General features: G+C 42.9%; 1 protein-coding gene across 1 annotated transcript in view; it reads left to right on the plus strand.

Moving 5' to 3' along the window:
• Nucleotides 1–18,393, plus strand: part of SPTBN5 (spectrin beta, non-erythrocytic 5) — a 149,910-nt gene that overhangs the window by 115,992 nt on the left and 15,525 nt on the right. Inside the window, exons 52-63 of the mRNA XM_073350339.1 lie at nt 576–713; nt 2,056–2,312; nt 2,461–2,647; nt 5,740–5,952; nt 8,647–8,843; nt 9,538–9,742; nt 10,517–10,711; nt 11,476–11,631; nt 13,226–13,443; nt 15,349–15,538; nt 16,863–17,039; nt 18,177–18,281. Of these exons, the coding sequence (XP_073206440.1) occupies nt 576–713; nt 2,056–2,312; nt 2,461–2,647; nt 5,740–5,952; nt 8,647–8,843; nt 9,538–9,742; nt 10,517–10,711; nt 11,476–11,631; nt 13,226–13,443; nt 15,349–15,538; nt 16,863–17,039; nt 18,177–18,281 (2,238 nt within the window). The remainder of the gene's footprint in view (nt 1–575; nt 714–2,055; nt 2,313–2,460; nt 2,648–5,739; nt 5,953–8,646; nt 8,844–9,537; nt 9,743–10,516; nt 10,712–11,475; nt 11,632–13,225; nt 13,444–15,348; nt 15,539–16,862; nt 17,040–18,176; nt 18,282–18,393) is intronic.

Here is an 18,393-nt window from a genome sequence, read left to right on the forward strand (position 1 = left end):
GTACCGCAAAGTTGCCAGCCTGCTGGATGGTTTTTCCCCAGCTAATCTATAAGCATCTGAAACCGGGGAGTTATAATAGAAATACTGACAGACTCTGACTATGTCATACAGTGCATAAGAAGGTCCTGCTTTTAGCACCCAGAGGTGTTAAATAGATAGAGATGGGTTGATGGGCACCTACTAATGCCATGCTGGCAAACCAGATTTAGTGCCAGCCTTTAGGCAGTACAGATACTGCATACTCTCACCTCAGATGGATCCTCTGCCAGGAGGCTGTAGTGTGTTTTTGTAAGTCAGTACCTGACCCCCAGGCATCCTGTTGCAATAGGTCTCTGGCATTTCAAATAGCACTAGAGACCTGAAGTCTGGCAAGCTCTATTGCCATCTCAATTCCAGCAACCGTTCTGACTTAGTGTTTTCTTCTAGTGCCACCAAACCTCACGTGTTCTGGTAAGGGGTTAATAAAGATTGTAGAAGCAGTGGCTTATGGATGTTGATAACCAAGCACACGTCTCAGACAGACAGATGGTGCAGTGGGCTAATCGAGAGGGTGGTGTCTGCTGTCTTTGCTGCAGGAGGGAGAGAAGATGCTCCGAGAGGGACATTATGCTCCTGAGGCCATTCAGTCCAGACTGCAAGAAATGGAAGAGCTCTGGGATGAGCTGCTGGGAAACTGCCATGAAAAAAGGACCAAGCTACAGGATGCCTACAAGGTAAAGCTGGAGACAGGTCCTGTTGCCATTTCTTGTGACAGAGCAAGGCAGCAGTGCTAAGTTTCGTCAATGTGCCATTGCCTCACATGCTCTGTCACACCAAGCCACTGGAGCCAAGGAGTTAATCATCAGGGGCACATAACAAATACTACAAAGCACACAGATGCACTGAAGCTTTCAAAAAGAGGCGGGAACCCCACGGAGAGAAGTCTGTTGCTGCTGCTATGTTCTCGTGTGATGTCTGCTGGTAGAAGATTTAGTTTAGAGCCAGACCTCCGGAGGAGGATGCAGAGGCGATATGCGCTGAATTATCACATCCACCAGCTGCCTTGGGCATGTCAGAGAATCAGAACTGGAAGGGACCTCAAGAGGACATCTAGTCCAGTCCCCTGCACTCATGGCAGGGCTAAGCATTATCTAGACCATCCCTGACAGGTGTTTGTCTAACCTGCTCTTAAAAATCTCCAATGAATGGAGATTCCACAGCCTCCCTAGGTAACTTATTCCAGTGCTTAACCACCCTGACAGGAAGTTTTTCCTAATGTCCAACCTAAATCTCCCCTGCTGCAATTTCAGCCAACTGCTTCTTGTCCTAGCCTCAGAAGTTAAGAACATTTCTTCTCCCTCCTCCTTGTAACAACCTTTTATGTACCTGAAAACTGTTACCATGTCCCCTGTCAGTCTTCTCTTTTCCAGACTAAACAAACCCAGTTTTTTCAGTCTTCCCTCATAGGTCATATTTTCTAGACCTTTAATCATTTTTTTGCTCTTCTCTGGACTTTCTCCAATTTGTCCACATCTTTCCTGTAATGTGGAGCCCAGAACTGGACACAATACTCCAGCTGAGACTTAGTCAGCCTGGAGTAGAGCGAAAGAATTACTTCTCATGTCTTGATTACAACACTCCTGCTAATACATCCCAGAATGATGTTTACTTTTTTTTGCCAACAGTGTTACACTGTTGACTTGTATTTAGCTTGTGATCCACTATGACCCCCAGATCTCTTTCCGCCATACTCCTTTCTAGGCAATCATTTTCCATTTTGTATGTCTGCAACTGATTGTTCCTTCCTAAGTGGAGTACTTTGCATTTGTCCTTATTGAATTTCATCCTATTTACTTCAGACCATTTCTCCAGTTTGTCCAGATCATGGTTTTTTGTATTCTGTGAATTTGTTCAATGGACTATGTTCTCTACATTTGCACACCCCATCAGAAGTGAGGAGATAGTTCATTGAACCCTGAAAGGTTTTTGAAAGTGGCATACATGCTCCTTGACAGAGGGGGCTGGGATTTTTTAACCCTAAATGCCTGCTGACATTTGCTTCCTGCTTGCACCCAGGCCCTGCATTTCCAGCGGAGTGTGGAGGATATGGAGAAATGGCTGGAAGATGTGGAAAGCGGGCTAAAGGCTCCAGACAGTAGCAGTGACCTGGTGGTTTTGAATAGTCTCCTGAAGAAACATGGGGAATTGGAGGAAGATGTTGCTAGCCATAGGGATCGGCTACAAATGCTTGTGGACACAGCCCGTGAATTCCAGCAAGAGAAGCATTTTCTTGCAGATGAGATACAGGAGAGAGTTGATCAGGTGGTGCACAGGTATGCGAGTGTCTGCCCATTTTCTCACTTCTCTGTCCCCTTCTGCCTTTCTCACCTTTATATTTATTTTCTCACTTCCAAGGCACCTGCTTGTATCAGCTTATGATCTCTCTGTTGTGTTAATTTGGTTCCATTTTAAACCTTGCAGGTACAAGAACCTAAGTGATCCGCTGCAGGAGAGGCGTGGGAGTTTGGAAGCGAGCAGGCTGCAGTACCAGTTCTTCCGGGATGTTGACGATGAGTTGGCCTGGGTTAATGAGAAGCTCCCGCTGGCTTCCTCCAAGGACTATGGCCAATCCCCAACAACAGTCCAAAGCTTACAGGAAAAGCACCAGGTAAAATAGCGTGGACATCCCCCCTGTTTGAAGTCAAGCAGGAGAACGTGGGATGGTGCCTATGTGCCTACAGTGGAACACTTCTCCTCTGCTCTGGTTACAGCGAAACCATCACTGCCAGGGATGACTCTTATCCTTGTCTCACCAGGGTGCTCTTTATTGAGCAATTCTGTGCCTTTGTAATGTTCAAGACTGCACCCATGTCATGTATTTTCACACCAATACTCTGCGTAGTGTACCCTGCACTCCCCTTTGGGCTCCCTATCCCTTTGTGCAAATTATTGAGCTCCGACCCTGGCTGTTGCAATACTAAATAGATTTTACAAGCTGCTGTGCATGCTGGCATGGGTTCTCCAAGCAATAGATGTCCCAAGAAAATATTTTAAAACTCAGCAGATGCATCCAGGCCACATTAGTCTTCCAGATGCCTGCAGAGTGAGGGAGTGACAGGAACCCTCTCCTGCACTTTTTGAAAAAATAAGGGTGTTAACAGGACGTTATTACCTTTATCGCACCATCATTTTAGCAACAAATTTCAAGTTAGTTACTAAAGTTTTTGCAAGGTTCAGATGTGGCATCAGAGACAAGGAGAACCTGGAACTTTGTCATCTCCCATACCAATGAAACAGCAGCTGTGTCGCGCATGTTTTTCACATAGAGTAATCTGCTCCTTTGCAATAGATGAGATGGGAGAGAAGAATTTCATGGTAGGGAGATTGCAACAGCTACTGGTTTTGCTGGGTAACGAGGGGCACTTCATTTCAGTGCCATCCCCATTCTCCTGTTGGTTAAACTTCTGCAATTTGTAATGGGGCTAGGGGCCAGAAGATCTACTAAGAGCTATCATCCCCTGGGAATATATTTTTGAAACACCTGACACCTGGTGCAATATGATGCAATTCAAGAGGAAAAAAAATCTGCTCTTCAGTATTTTTTTAAAGCCATGGGGTAAAAGTCATGTCCAGTCCAGGTGGTTTATTAGAAAGGTGTGAACTCCCATGAAGGGTGTGAAAATCATCCCAAATATCCCTTGAATTAAATGGAAAATGTATAACAAAGGGCTGTCAAGCATTCTCCAGCATATTGCAGTGGAGGTCACAGGTATATTGTGAATAATTTATGTTTGATGTAGATTTTATTTTGACCAGTGAATGGTCAAATAGAACAAATGAAATAGGAAAATTTATATCGTTTTAAGAACATGCAATTGGTGCGGGAGGCTCATTTCACCAGGATGGAAAGTGGGGACAAGTTTATGCTTCCATTTAAACTCCTCTGTTTAAAAACATTCTGAATGTTGACATTGTAGGGAGGTAGGTTTAGGTCCCTGAAAGGTCTGAATGATTGGGGTTGGATTTGCCAGGGGAAGGAGCTTGGGCTGGGAGGGTGGGGACTGTAGTGATGACATCTTAAGCTGCAAAATTCTCCTTGTTATTTATTGCTGTTTCAAAATATTTCAGTAGAATTTTAGTCTGGGGGGAAATAGTGTGTATTACAGTGGCAAAATAGGCCTGCTCTTCCTGACATTTTGCCAGTTCTTCCGATGGACGAGAGATTGGTCCTCAAAGCTTTTAATTCAGATTTCCGGTTCCGAACCTTTTAGTTACTACAGGCCACTAGACATTTTTACACTGGTGGTGTGGGGGATCTCATGTTAAAGATCAGGAACCAGTCTCCACTCTACTGTGAGATTAGTTTCACCCTCTAAAGAACACTGTTGTTTTATTTCTAGTCTTGGTGGGCCAAGTTTTCAAAATTCAGTCCCACCTTTGCTAGCACAGAAAGGAGCGTGAAGGAAATTTGTGAGTAGATATCTAATACCTGCCTCTGCAAATGTGTATTTACCTGCATATACAGCAATTGTGTTCACACAAATATTCAGTTTGTGTGCATAAATGTAGGGTTTATACACACCACTGTTTCCATTTCCTGTGGGTACAAATACAGGAGTTTTGAAAACATGTCCCTAAATATTAAATAGTGAAGTTCTTCTTCACATTGCTGACTTATTATTAATACACGGTACAAACTGTTTGACACTGGATTCTGTTCTGTTGGTGTCAGACATGGTGTCACTTTTCAGCAACATAGTGGCTGCCTATGAGATTAATAAAGGGAAATTAAAGATAACATTAGAATCAGGGCCCCATCATTCACAGACAAGTGATCTGCCGGTTGAGCTAAAAGTATGGCTCCTTGCTAGAGAGGGAATCTCTTCTACATAATGTAACACTGCAGTGTAACTCTCATTCTGGCTCAATTCCGTAGTAATTACAAATTAAGCAGAACTATTTTATCAGGCTGGGAAATTCTGGGAAATGCCTTGCATGTAGGGTGCTGTCATTTTGTTACCTACAGAATGCATGGCCCTCTTGACAGACAAGTAAGAAGACCGAGTCCCTACCCCAAAGAGAATGAAGTCTAAGTTACACCAGTAAGACAAGGAAGAGCACCATTGGGTGGGAATGTGTGTGCATAGGAATGAAATGAATTGGTTTGGCAAACACCAGACGTTTTCAAACATTGGGCTGGAAGAGGGTGTTGGGGAGCTGGTTTGAGTAGTTCATGTCTCCTGCCATTATCTCCTTGTCTTGGACATCGCTGTGTGTTCCTATTGTGCTTCGAAATGCCATTTTGGTAAAGCTGTGTTTCCAGGAATTTTGTTAACGAACTAGAAACATTTATTTAGCTGCTGAACTGATGGAAAATTGGGGCTGTTTCCTAGAAGTTCATTAATTAACTCATGAAGCATGGCATAACCATGGATTCAAGCAGGCATTTCAGGTGGTTACTTCTGGTAACAAGTATTTGTGGTTAGGATATTTTACCTCAAAACCTTAGGGAAGTTTAGATCAGGAGTTGAACTTTGCAGCTACCCTCTCTTTCTGTAACTAGCCAAACGAAACTCTTAGTCCAAATACTCCTCAGTTTCCAATAAGTTCTAGTCTGGATCTAAACTTTGACCCATCTTTAAATGTGAAAAAGACATTGATTTGTAATTATTAAATTGATTGACTGGGCTCCTAAGTGCAGTATATAAGTAGAAAGGTCTCCATTGCTTACATTTGGGGTCTCTCATTTGTGCTTTCCAGAAGTTGGAGAATGAAATTAGCAGCCATGTTGCTCTAACAAAAGTGGTGGTCAGCACTGGGCAGAAGCTGGTGAGGGGTGGGCATTCTGCTTCCGAGGAGATCATGAAACTTTTGAAGAAGCTGGAGGCCTCTGTAGAAAGCTTGAAGGCTGAGGCTCAAGAGAGGAGGAGGAGACTCATGCAATCATATGAGGCCCATCAATTCCTCAGTGAGGTAAGAAAGACTCATTGTATGTGCAAAAGGGGGTCAATTTACGAATTTGCCAGGGTGCCAGTTAGATTTTAAAGCTGAAATCTAACAAATTAGGTTTGTCAATGTATAATAGAATCCAATAGGAGAACCCCTTTTTATTGAATCCAGGGAGCATTAGCTTACTAGTTTAATGTTGGGTTCTTTTCAGGTCAGCTTTTAACTTGAATAGTATTTCTCAAATCAGGACACTTGCTTATTCTTAACCAACCAACAATTTATTAATTCACTCAGAACCACATAAATATATAATCAACAGTTCACCACTCAAATGTACACACACCAGTTGTGTATATTACACACACAATATAGTCCTGAAAGCAATGATTACATACTAGAGTTGAGGCTCAGCAGTTATATCAAAGAACAATGCAAATTACCAAAATTTCTTATTACCAACAATACTCGATTCTTTATTACCTAACAAATTTGTCACACTTCCAAATTTCCACTGGTCTTTAAGCCACTTTGAAGGGTGTGGTTACTTCTCTTGGACTAGACTGATCCGAAAAAGGACAAGTTTTGAATATTAAAAGCAATTGCTTAAGGTTATTGTTTTCAATCTCTCTTAGGCCAATTTGCTTGGACTTATGAAGGCGTTAAAATCTAAAATATGGTTATTTGAGGTCTCCCTAGAGAGTGTAGACTCAGCAAGATAACCTACAGCTATTTCTATTGAGGAATAGAAGAAGAAATACAAACTTTGAGATGAAATCTCACCACTTCTTCTTATCCTCTTAACCAGTACTAAATTTGCAATGAAAGAGGTGCTGGGGCTCAAGCATTTTTTTTTTATTTTCATAACTGACTTGCCAAGCCCAGAGGTGCCGGGGCTATGAACTGCCAAGCCTAGAGATGCTGAGGCTCAGCCCTCTCAAGCCCTGGCACAAATTAAGCACTTCTCTGAACCCAGGAACGAGGGAGAGTCCTTCCACATGGCTGGCATGGGCGTCGGTCGCACTTGGGATTCTGCAGCTTGTTGTGTTGGGTTCAGTCTACTCCCTGAACACATGATGGCCTCAATTTTTACACTCTAGCATCAGGGCTCATTGGAGGGGGCCACACTGTGATTCCTATGGGACATGTTCCAACTGGGTCCTCAGATTTCAGCTCTTAGTTTCTCTGCTGCTTCCATTGGTAACCAGAAGATGGCATTGGTGTATAACAAATTTCCTTAATCTTTTTCTTGTCTGGAGGTTTTTTTAAATTTGATTCATTTCAAGGATTGTATTTTATTATTTGCCCCTACTATCAATCAGGAGCCCCCTTTTAAACAATTTCTCTTAATATGCCAAAGTTATACCCTAGTTAATGTCTTCCAATGTTTCTCCTTCCTTGTGCCAGACAATTCCTATTAGTTCTAGACTGCAACAATTATTTACAATGAAAACCAACAATCCTTATAACCTTCTAAATTTGGAGGACATACTCTGTGCATTCTCTGATTATACTAAGCATTTCACATTATTTAGGACTTACAATAGAACAAGAGGCATTTGCCGCATATAGAAGGCTATAAATCTAACTCAGAAGGCAAACAAATGTGCAGATTTTAATTTGGGGTGAAAGACAGATTACTCATGGTATATTTGATTTACCAGAAAACAATGTATAGTTTATAATTTGGGGTGAAAACATATGGCTTGGATTTCTTGTGGTAACAGTTTACCCAATTTAACCTTCACTCTTACAGCCACATTTCTAGTTTCTTTAACTGGCAGCTTCCCCACCCATTTCTTGCCTTGACCCACTCCATGTGGAAAGCGGAGTGTTTGGTAACTTGGAATATTTTAGCTAGGTTGGGAGGGAGAAAGAAATTTACACCTATGCAAATAATGAGAGATTCTTGCCTAGGTGATTAACAATACCCTCATTTAGCCATTTAAGTATCTGTAGTTGGGGAGGGGAATGCCTGACCTCAGCTGATATGTGGGTCTTTAGACAGAGCGTCTCACATGATGTGAACCATTTTCTTATTGTCTTCATAGGTGGATCCTATTGTGGGATAAACAGAGGTGGATAGTGTTTCTAATTTTAAGGCCCTGATGGAATCATTACTTATTAATCATTCAAGGCATATCAGTCCATATATCCATTACATCATGAGGCTCTCGTGCTGTCCTCATTTTAAAGGGTCATTTGTGGAACTGTGCCTTTAAGAGGCTCTGAACAGAGCCAGTTGCAACTGGTTGTTATGCTATGCAGAAGGCCCAACCATGCTAAGCAGTGACAGGTAGAATTCAGACACTGAATGAAGCAGGCCTTTGTCAGCTTTCTTGACTCTGAGTGGTAGCTGAACACCACCATAGATCAGATGTCCACAGTACTAACTGGTGAGAGTTCTTGGAGTGGAACAGGATTAAATTAGAATCCCAGACTATTCTTGTGACTTTTCATATTTGTTAAGTACTTATACAGATAGGAGGGAGATAAAAAAACTGCTTCCCCAGTTACCACAATGGGAGCCAACTACATGACTCTGAGGACTGGGTTTAGTCTCACAATTTTCAGAATGAAAGCTACTATATTGCATTGCAAGGTCACATCTGGGTTGCTGTCCACTATCACCTTTAGGGTCTCTTGGGCATTACTGCTTTCCAGGTTTCTTTCTCATGCGTGAATATCTGTGTCTCAAGTTTATCCCTGCATTTCCAACAGCTTTTGGAAGTGGAGTCCTGGATGACAGAGAGGGGGTTCATCCTTGAGTCATCTGACTGTGGGAAGAACGAAGAAACCACCCAGGGGTTGCTTCGTAAACTGGAGGCTACCAAGCTGGATGTGGAAGGGTTCAAGCCCCGCATTGAGAAGCTTCAGGAGACTGGCACTAACCTAATAAACAGCGACAACCCAGAGAGGTAGGAAAACGGAACTGGATTGCTGTTCCGCTTCTAACAGAAACCTGCTAGAACTGAAAAGAAGTTAGAAACCTGCTAGAACTGAACAGAAACCTGCAAACTGAAAAGAAGAGCAACCCCCATTAACCATTCAGTGACTCTGTCAGAAACACTGTTGTTGGGCGACATTTTAAACGCCTTCTTTCTCACGCCAACAAAAACATACCTTTCATTTTCATGATTTCCTGCTGTTCAGAAAATGCAACAGAACCACATAACAAGCATCAAAAGGTTATAGATCTTAGCCTAGTTTCTCTGGCTTCTGCCTACTCCCAGCAGTTCTCATCCAGACCTCATTTGTTTAAAGGGTCTGAGATCATCATGCCTGGGAATTAAGCAAATCAGTATTCCTCATAATTCATTACCTTTCTCTTTCCAATACGTTTTTCTGTTGGGGGGGAGTGGGGAAGAGGGGGAGAAGGAGCATTCTCTGAAATAGATATTTTAATTTCCTGAGCCAATTGGTTCTCACACTCCTAACATAATTTACCCTATCACTAGATTCTTCCTTTTTCTTGTATTTGAGCTACTGCAGGTTCAGCTTTGACAGCACTAGAGGGCAAAAGAGACACTGTACCAACATAGTAACAGAAATAGTTTTTACTAGCTAAGTACTCTATCCAATGACGTGGCTGGTGATCGTTATTCTTTGCAGTCCAGCCATGCTTCTGAAGCTCCAGGCTGTCCTAGCAAGCTACAAGTCTCTCCTACAGAGAGCTGAGACCCAGAGGAGACACCTACAGGAACAATACCAATTGTACCAGTTTGAGAGAGAGGTCCAGTTAGTGGATGCCTGGCTTTCCAGCAGACTGGTTGTGGCGGAATCAGATGACTATGGGCAGGACTTGGAAGATGTTGAGGTAAAAAGCTTCCTGTCTGGTAGAACAGGGAAGGTATTAGCTTTATTGTATGTATAGCTGGTGGCATTGAAGCACAATATACAGACAAAAATGAAGCAAAATCAGATTCTCTGTTACACACATTGGGTCTAATTTTTGCCTGGTTAACCCATTTGCAGGGCTCTCTGCAGCAGCGTTGACCAGAGGAGAAAGTTGGGGCAGCAGAAAGCTGTCACATCCTCTTTTTCTCTGTGGCAGAGGGCTGTAGAAGGCCAAAATGGAGCCCAGCACTGGCTAGAAAGGGGCTGGAAACTGGGGTTCTGGTTGTAAACCTGTTGCGCCCTCAGCAGAAAAGCCTGAGACAGAGCGTCCGTACCACTAATTGCTTACCTCAAGGTTAATTTCCTTTGAAGGCACGCTGGTGCAGAGAGGTGTAATTTATACTTGCTTCATTGAATGTATACTTTCAGCAACTATTGCTTGTGGGGAGAGGCTGAATTGTTTGCATTTTCATTGCTGCTCTTGGTTTGTCGTTCTTGGTTGACATATCAGGCCATCAAGGAGGTAGGTGATCTCCTCTGTGTGACATAAGATGTTGATTTCTCACAATAAGAGGTGCTTTGTTCAGGGGATGAGTGGAGGAAATCTGAGTTTGCTAAGTGATTTACACTGCAGGGAAGTTTTGTAGGACATGGCAGAGAAGTGATCAGTTCCCTTTGCCTCCTTCATGGTTGGCGGCACAGGGTTGTGGAAGTTCTTCATATTTGAACCTGCCTCCACATCCTTTTTCTGCAGATGCTGGAGAAAAAGTTTGAAGATTTTATAAAGGAGGTGAAACCTCTGGGACATGCTAAGGTTTTCTCGATAAATGAATTAGCATCCCACCTGGAGAAAGGGTGCCACAGCCAGATAGGAGATATCCAGAGGAGGACCCAGCAGGTCAATGACACCTGGGAGAGACTAGGCCAAGCCATCCAGACAAGGACAGAGGTATGATGAGCACAACTAACTAAAATGCTCTTTGAGCACTAAAGCTCCTGAATGTTCCTACTTCCCTTTCTGCCTCATCAGGCCAGTGCCACTGCTGCTCACGGATGCATTTGTTGCAATAGCGGAAAGGGTGTTGCAGACAGCTCTCTTTTTTTAGTTCAAATATTGCCTTATAGCCTTTGTTGACCTGTGCATTATCCTTGACAAAAATGGGTTAGTATTTACCGGTTATTCCATATAGAACATCTTTCAAGTGAAGCTTAAAACTGAAAACTAATCACCTGTGGTCCTTCAAATCCTTTGACACTTTGCATAAGAAGATAAGTTTCAGGTCCAATCTCCTGGCCAGTTCCAATATATTCTGTCTCCCTAAGCTTCCTGCAGCTTCAGATAAATATGGTAACACACAGAACAGGGCCCAGGATTTGACCCAATGTTTGTGTTTGTTATGTGTACAAAGTAAAATATATGATGTCCTTAACTATTCATTTCCTTGTTGTTAAGCACATGGGGTTAAATGATGTGGCACTTAAGTACATTATTATATCTTAGCAGCTTTAGCTGTTTTTTAAAAACAGGTTTTTGATCTTGGAATAAAGGTAAATATTTATTATAGTATTTTTAACCATGTGCCTCTGAACAGCTCAGCAGCTCCAGTGTTACCATACTTTGCATCAGTGTGTCACTTTAGGCTCCTTAGCATCAGAGCAGAGTGTGACCGTGCATAGTGGATGATGCCATTAATGAACCATTTCTTTGTTCAGAATCTAAGAGCAGCCCAGCCAGTTCACCAGTATGACCATGATGTGGATGAGCTCAAGGGCTGGATGCAGGAGAAAGAGGCAGTGGTGGACATAGATGATTATGGATATGACCTGCCCGGTGTGCAGACCCTCCTCAGCCAGCATGAAGGAGTGGAGGTAAGTGGTACAGCCTTGAAACACCGGGAGAAAAACATAAATTAATAAAACCCGGGAGACCCGCACCTGACTCAATGGCATCTTAGGCTGCTCTGTTTACAGAGCTATGGAAAACATGTCTGATCCATTACTGCAGTGGCCATGGTGCCTCATGCAAGAGGGCTTTCATCCTGCTTTTAACATCATGAAACAATATTAGTAAGAACATAAGAACGGCCATACTGGGTCAGACCAAAGGTCCATCTAGCCCCTTATCCTGTCTTCCGACACTGGGCAATGCCAGGTGCCCCAGAGGGAATGAACAGGTTATCATCAAGTGATCCATCCCCTGTCGGCCATTCCCAGCTTCTGGCAAATGGAGGCTAGGGACACCATCCCTGCCCATTCTGGCTAATAGCCATTGATGGACCTATCCTCCATGAACTTATCTATTTCTTTTTTGAACCCTGTTATAGTCTTGGCCTTCATAACATCCTCTGGCAAGGAGCTCCACAGTATTACTTACTGTATTTTTCACTTCACTTAATAGGTTTCAAAACTAAATTCCAACCCAAGCCCAAATAAGTTCAAAGCCTTAGTTTGAAGTGGATGTGGAGTCTCTAGCACTGCAATATCAGTGGCTCCTGGTACTGCCAGCCCATTGCTAGAAAAGAGGCCATCAGAGCCTGATATTTTGCTGCCATTCAAAAGAACCATGTTGAATTCTGGGATGTGACTTCTTGCTCCTTAGGCCAGCAGGAACTGCTAGTCCTGTGAAGGTAACACTCAGCCTAAGGGAGCATGGTGAGCCTAGATTTTGCTGTACCTAAATTTCTTATTTTTCAACTTAAATGGTGTCACAGGTTCTGGGATTGGGAGCAGACAATCCCTGTGGGCTGGCAGTAGGTATTTATGATGTTTAGGCCAGATGAGGGAGAGGCAGAAAAAAGGACTGAGAGAGCAGGAGAATTGAGATGATCCCTAAGACTCCAGCTGGGGTGCTGCGGAGATGGGGAAGGAATATCGGGGTGTGTTCTGAACATGCCAGACTTCCTCTAGGTTTTGAGAACAGTCTGATCTCAAAATAAAAATAAAAGATTAAATTTTGGAAAGCAGATGTTCTGCTGGGAATTGTTGCACACTTACTTTCCTGACTTTTTCTCTCTCCTAATCCTCACCCTATTCCTTCCCTCTTCCTTCAAAGCCAGCCCCAGTATCACTGGTCTGCATTACAGGGTAGTACCTCTTCCCCCAGTCGAGTCAGCTGATTCCTCCCTGACCTCCCCCCAAATACATCATTTATATTAGAAACAGAGTTTTTGCTGGCCCAGCAAGTGAGGCTCCCAAGGTATCTTCTACCTTACTGCAGTGTCCTTCATGACGGCTCTGAACAAGTTTGTTCAATGGTAAATGTAGGTGAATCCTAGAAGGTAACTGGCAGCAGGCAAAGTAATGAGGTAATTTCTCACTCTGTGGGATCAACTGGGTGGAAGGAGCCTAAAGGTCAAGAACAGTCTGAGATCTGCTTTCAGGATTATTTCTCTGCAGTGTCAGTGCTGAAGCAGAACCTAATGCTCTCAATTAGGTCTTGTGATCAATCACTTCTGTGTTCCAGAGAGACCTTGCAGCCATCATGAAAGAGCTGGAGCGGATCCAAGGGGAGGCTCGGCATCTCAGCCGGCTCTACCCTCAGGCCAGGGAGAACATAATGGAGAGACTCACAGAAGTGGATGAATGCTGGGAGAAACTTGACAGGAAGTCTCTGGAGAGGAAGGAGAGGCTGCACCAGGCAGAACAGGTCCAGGTCTACTTCAACGACTGCAGGGAGCTGATGTATGTGTAGGGCCCTTTGTCTGGCAATGGGGCCTTATTTTTGTTTTCCCCAGTGCAGTCTTCTAAATTAGACATTTGACATAGGCCATGCCTGCCCCTGTCTGTCTGCAACTTGCTTATGGCTCCCCTTAAATGATAATGCAAAGCATCTTTTCAGCTGCAGTGGCCAGAGTTGATCCCACTGTAGAAAAGAACAGATATTTTGGTTCAAACTAATAGGGTTGTTTCTGGAGCCTATCACATATTGGATGTGTCTAGCACATGGGACCATACCACTCTATTTCAGCACAGTGTTACAGACCCGCCAGATTTTGGACAACTTAGATAATACCTCTAGTGTCTTGGAAAATCAAGCACTTTGGGTAGTTCAGTATTTTGGGGTTTGGTTTCCAAATATTGTTGATTCTACATGAGGGCAGAGTGCTTTCCTCAGGCCCTGGAGGTTTTTGCCTTCCTCGGTAGCATGGGGCCCGGGTCACTTGCTGGAGGATTCTCTGCTCCTTGAAGTCTTTAAACCACGATTTGAGGACTTCAAAAGCTCAGACATAGGTGAGGGGTTTTTTGCAGGAGTGGGTGGGTGAGCTTCTGTGGCCTGCGTTGTGCAGGAGGTCGGACTAGATGATCATAATGGTCCCTTCTGACCTTAGTATCTATGAATCTGAAACTCCAATGCCCTGTGCAGCTGTACAGACCCCATTGCTCCCATGTCTAAGAGTCAGCACAAGCATTTCACAGGCAATCTTAGCACTGCTATTTCAAGCATGTACAAAAATTGAGGTATTTTGAGTGGGAGCAGGGAGAGAGATAATATAAATAATATTGCTTGCATGTGCCTGCTGTTGTTTCCCTTCTGCGTAAATAAAAGAGCAGTGTGGGTACCGGAATTTCTCTTTTGCTGAGAATTCCATGATTTTGAAACTGGGTTTTGTTCCAAATTTGAGCAAAACACTGAATTTTGAAATTTCCCACAAACGGAAAACAATTCTGTTTTCGGTCAATGGCAACATTTCTTTCTGATTAAATCAAAACGTTCCATTTTAATTTCAACTGTTTTTAATTTTTTGTATTGTAAATTAAATTCCAAAATCAAAGCACTCCATTGTGATGTTTTTTTCTAAACCAATTTTTTTCCACATCTCCAAGTTCCTGTAGAATGTGTCTATTTCAGTGAAATGGCATTTTCCATGAAAAATGTTTCGTCAGAAAATGTTTGACCAGCTCTATTAAGGGTTATGAGTATTTTCCTAAGAACACAAATGTGTTCTTGGTTTCAGAATATTGTGCGTAAGTGTGTGTAGGTGGGGATACCCTGCTGTGAGGTAGCTCTCAGCTGCTGTTAATCAGCTCCACTGAAGTCAATGGAGCTACCGTGTTTTATACCTGTGGAGGCTGTGGCCTTGTAGGTGCATGCTCTTCCTAAATTTGTGAGTGAATATGATTTCATGCATGCATGCCCTGTGTATGTGTTAAGTATTCTTGTGCATGACAGAATATGAAACTTTAAGTATGCATATAAATGCCCAGTGCATAAAAGCATTGTGAATATATACAGGAGATATTCTTCAGGGCATGTAATCTCATGATTCCCTTCTCTAACTATCTGAGTGTGTATCATGTTTGTCCCGTAACTATAATATAATTATTGATGGGGCCAGGGTATGTCTGAATGTATGTTTATGCACTGGAGTGTGTCCCTTGAGTGTGTAAATGTGCATATGGACGTGGATATCTACCAGTGTGTGTGCATATGTGTGTCCCTTGTATGTAAATAAGGGCTTGTAAATCTGTGCCTATCTCAGTGTGGATGTATAAGTTTGTAGGTGTGTCTGAGTGTTTGTGAGTCATTCCATTTTTACCCTCAGCAGCTTTCGGTGTTCACTGACTACTTTTGATTCCTTTCCGTAGGGTTTGGGCTAATGAGATGCATGCACTGGTGATATCTGAGGAACTAGCAAGCGATGTTCTTGGCGCTGAGCTGTTAATCAAGCACAATGAAGAGTATAAGCGTGAAATAGAGAAGCAGTGGCTAAAATATGAAGATATGCAGCAGGCAGGGAACAACCTGGTGAAGAACGGACACTTCATGTCCATGGAGGTATGCTGATGATGAGTTAAACATTTTAAAAAATCAGAGTCAGGTAAGGAAACAAACTTAGTGGGCAAACACCTTAATTACAATATTATAGAAGTCTAAGTGAAGCATCCCTGCCAGAAATACTACCATATATAAAGAACATTCAGTAAGTGTTCAGGAGTGAACTTAGACTTCAGAGCCCCCCCCTCCCCCCAAGAGTTCGTGCCTCTCAGGGGTTTTCACATATATCTGTCCTTCAAAACAGAGAAGGTAGTTAGGAAAAACAGATTCTTTAATATTAAATATGAAGACAAATTTTGCATAGAGACCTGAATAAGTGGAACACCATTTAGAGTTGTTCCTATCTCCTTCAAAATTGACTCTGAAGCTAACCTGTAAAATTACAATACCTAGATTGAAATATTGCTGGTGATTGTTTATGCTGTGCTGTAGGCTAACATCACACTATACAGTGGGGAATATGTGCCACACGAATACCATCCCTTAAATCTTATTGTCTAAATGAACAAGAAATAGGATAAATAGAATGCAATACAATACAGAACAAATACAGAGTGGGGTGATGTCTTTGCACACGTCAGAGAACATGGGATTCTTCAGAAGTTTTACAAAGGAGAAAAGGGCGAGACGTAACTTTGAAAAACTCTAAGATCCTGTTATCTATGTAATTTCAGAATATGATCATTACAATGACCCCAAGCTTGGCTGGAGATTGTAATTGGACCTGGAGATCATGAAGTTAAGAGTCTCTGGAATTTGTGAAAGATCTCATTTCTGTTGCAAACTTTGCTGCAGAGAGGACTAGACAGTTTTCCACTGGTATAAAAGATAAATCAGTGTTGTCATGCCATGGCCAGATGAATTTGTCTTGTTGTGTGGGTACTCATTAGTTCAGTATTATAAGTTACACTCTGCAACATCTGAGTTAAGTGTGGCCTGGAAGAATATACAGCAAAGTACTGTTCCTGCCATACATGGAATACGCATACAGATACAGAATATAGTATGAGGCTAAATTAATTCAGTCAGGCAAAAAGCAGGCTCAAACTTCCTTTCTAAATTAGGTTGGGATGGGGTGACCAGATGTCCCAATTTTATAGGAACAGTCCCGATTTTGGGGGCTTTTTCTTACATAGGCACCTATTACTCCCCACCCCCTGTCCCGGTTTTTTTACACTTGCTATCTGTTCATCCTAGGTTGGGACCACAAAGTTCTCTGGAGGTCATGTATGGGTCACATGGTCAGATTACAAGGTAGATGGCTGTCAAATGAAAGTCTAAGTGGATCTTTTATCTCTATATATTGTAAATGTTGTTTTCCTAGATTGAGGAAAAACTGTCAGAGCTGTCAGAGCTGATGAAGAAGGTGAAGGAGAGCTGGGATGTGAGGAAGGAGCTGTATGAGGAAAACTGGGAAATCCAATTACTACGGCGAGAGATGGAGCAAGCAGAGGCATGGTTGGCTGCCAAGGAGAGATTTCTCTCAGATCCTAGCTATGGGGTGAGTAAAAACAGTATAACACTATTAAAATGCCTCTCTGTATAGGCAGACTACTTGAATTGTGCACCATCTCAGGCAACCCCACCCCTGAGAGATTCTGTTTTACGTTAATCACAGTCCAAACATTGATGGCTGAGTAATTCAGTTTGGGGATTTTCAAAAGGTAGGTGCTATGTCCTTTTAAAGGGTTTAGCCTGGGGCAGGAAAAGTAACTAATGGAGTAGTGACCTGTTTGGCAAAAGATGGGGGAGAATTCCTACCCCTTCCTTAGCCTAGTCAGGGATCCAGAAGAAGGTTCTTACTCCTTCATATGAGGGAGTGAGCCTGATTTGAAGAGAAGGGGTGATTTTTCCTCTCTTGGGAGGTGGGAGGGTTTGTGTACATGGCTTTTCCAGCTTGCCCTAGAAATCTCTGTTCTTGCACCAGCTTCAACAGCTTTTTTCTCTGTGGCTGAGAGGGTGGAATGACACTGCCATGCACTTGGGCATGGAGGCCCAATGCAGGGGCAACAGAAGCTCAGTTGTGAGATCCCTGCTGTGGTCGTGGGCAGGGGGCAAGACAGGAGTAAACGATGTGTCTGCCATAAACTGTAATCCAGGAGTTTATCCTGGGTGCCATTGATTATACTGTAGCAGCCAGGATACCACATGGAAATCATGGTACCTTATGCAGGCCATGCTGGTGGTGATATTGCAGGGTCTTTATTCCACAGCACAGAGCAGAAGGAGGAAGAGAAGCTTCACATGAATTGCAACATTTTTAAACAATTAGTGACTGTTACAGAGGATCATTTCACTGTGAAAGATACTGCATTCCAGTGAGGGCTGTACTGGTGGGTTCCAGTAAGGGTGCTGATGGCTGACAAAGCCAGCAGCTGGGGAGAAAGAAGTCTTGTCAAGTTAGCCTTTTTATTTTCATGTACCACATTCAGCCCAGGGACCACTCATTTTAGAAGAGTAGGTTGAGATTTTGAAAGCCAGCTAGGGGATTTAGACACAAACTATCATTAATTTTAAAGGGAGTTATGTGGCTAAATGTACTCGTTTGCTTTGAAAATCTCAGTCATAGTCTTTTCAGGAACAGTTATTTTTGTCTCACTGTATTCCTGTATCTATTGTTGATTTTTTTTCCACTCAGGATTCAGTGTCTGATGTAGAGGAACTACTGAAGAAACACCGGGACTTTGAGAAGATGCTTGCAGCCCAAGAGGAGAAGTTTGTACAACTGAATAGGAAGACAAAGGTGAGGGGGAAGACGACTGATGGATTAGTAAATGAGGCAGGGGTTTGTCATGGGGTGAGATGGACTTTTTAGGAGGTTGAGGCTCAGCTGCTCCTGTGCTAAACTCAGCTCA

This window comes from Lepidochelys kempii, chromosome 6 (assembly GCF_965140265.1).
Source record: "Lepidochelys kempii isolate rLepKem1 chromosome 6, rLepKem1.hap2, whole genome shotgun sequence".
Lineage (NCBI taxonomy): Eukaryota > Metazoa > Chordata > Testudines > Cheloniidae > Lepidochelys > Lepidochelys kempii.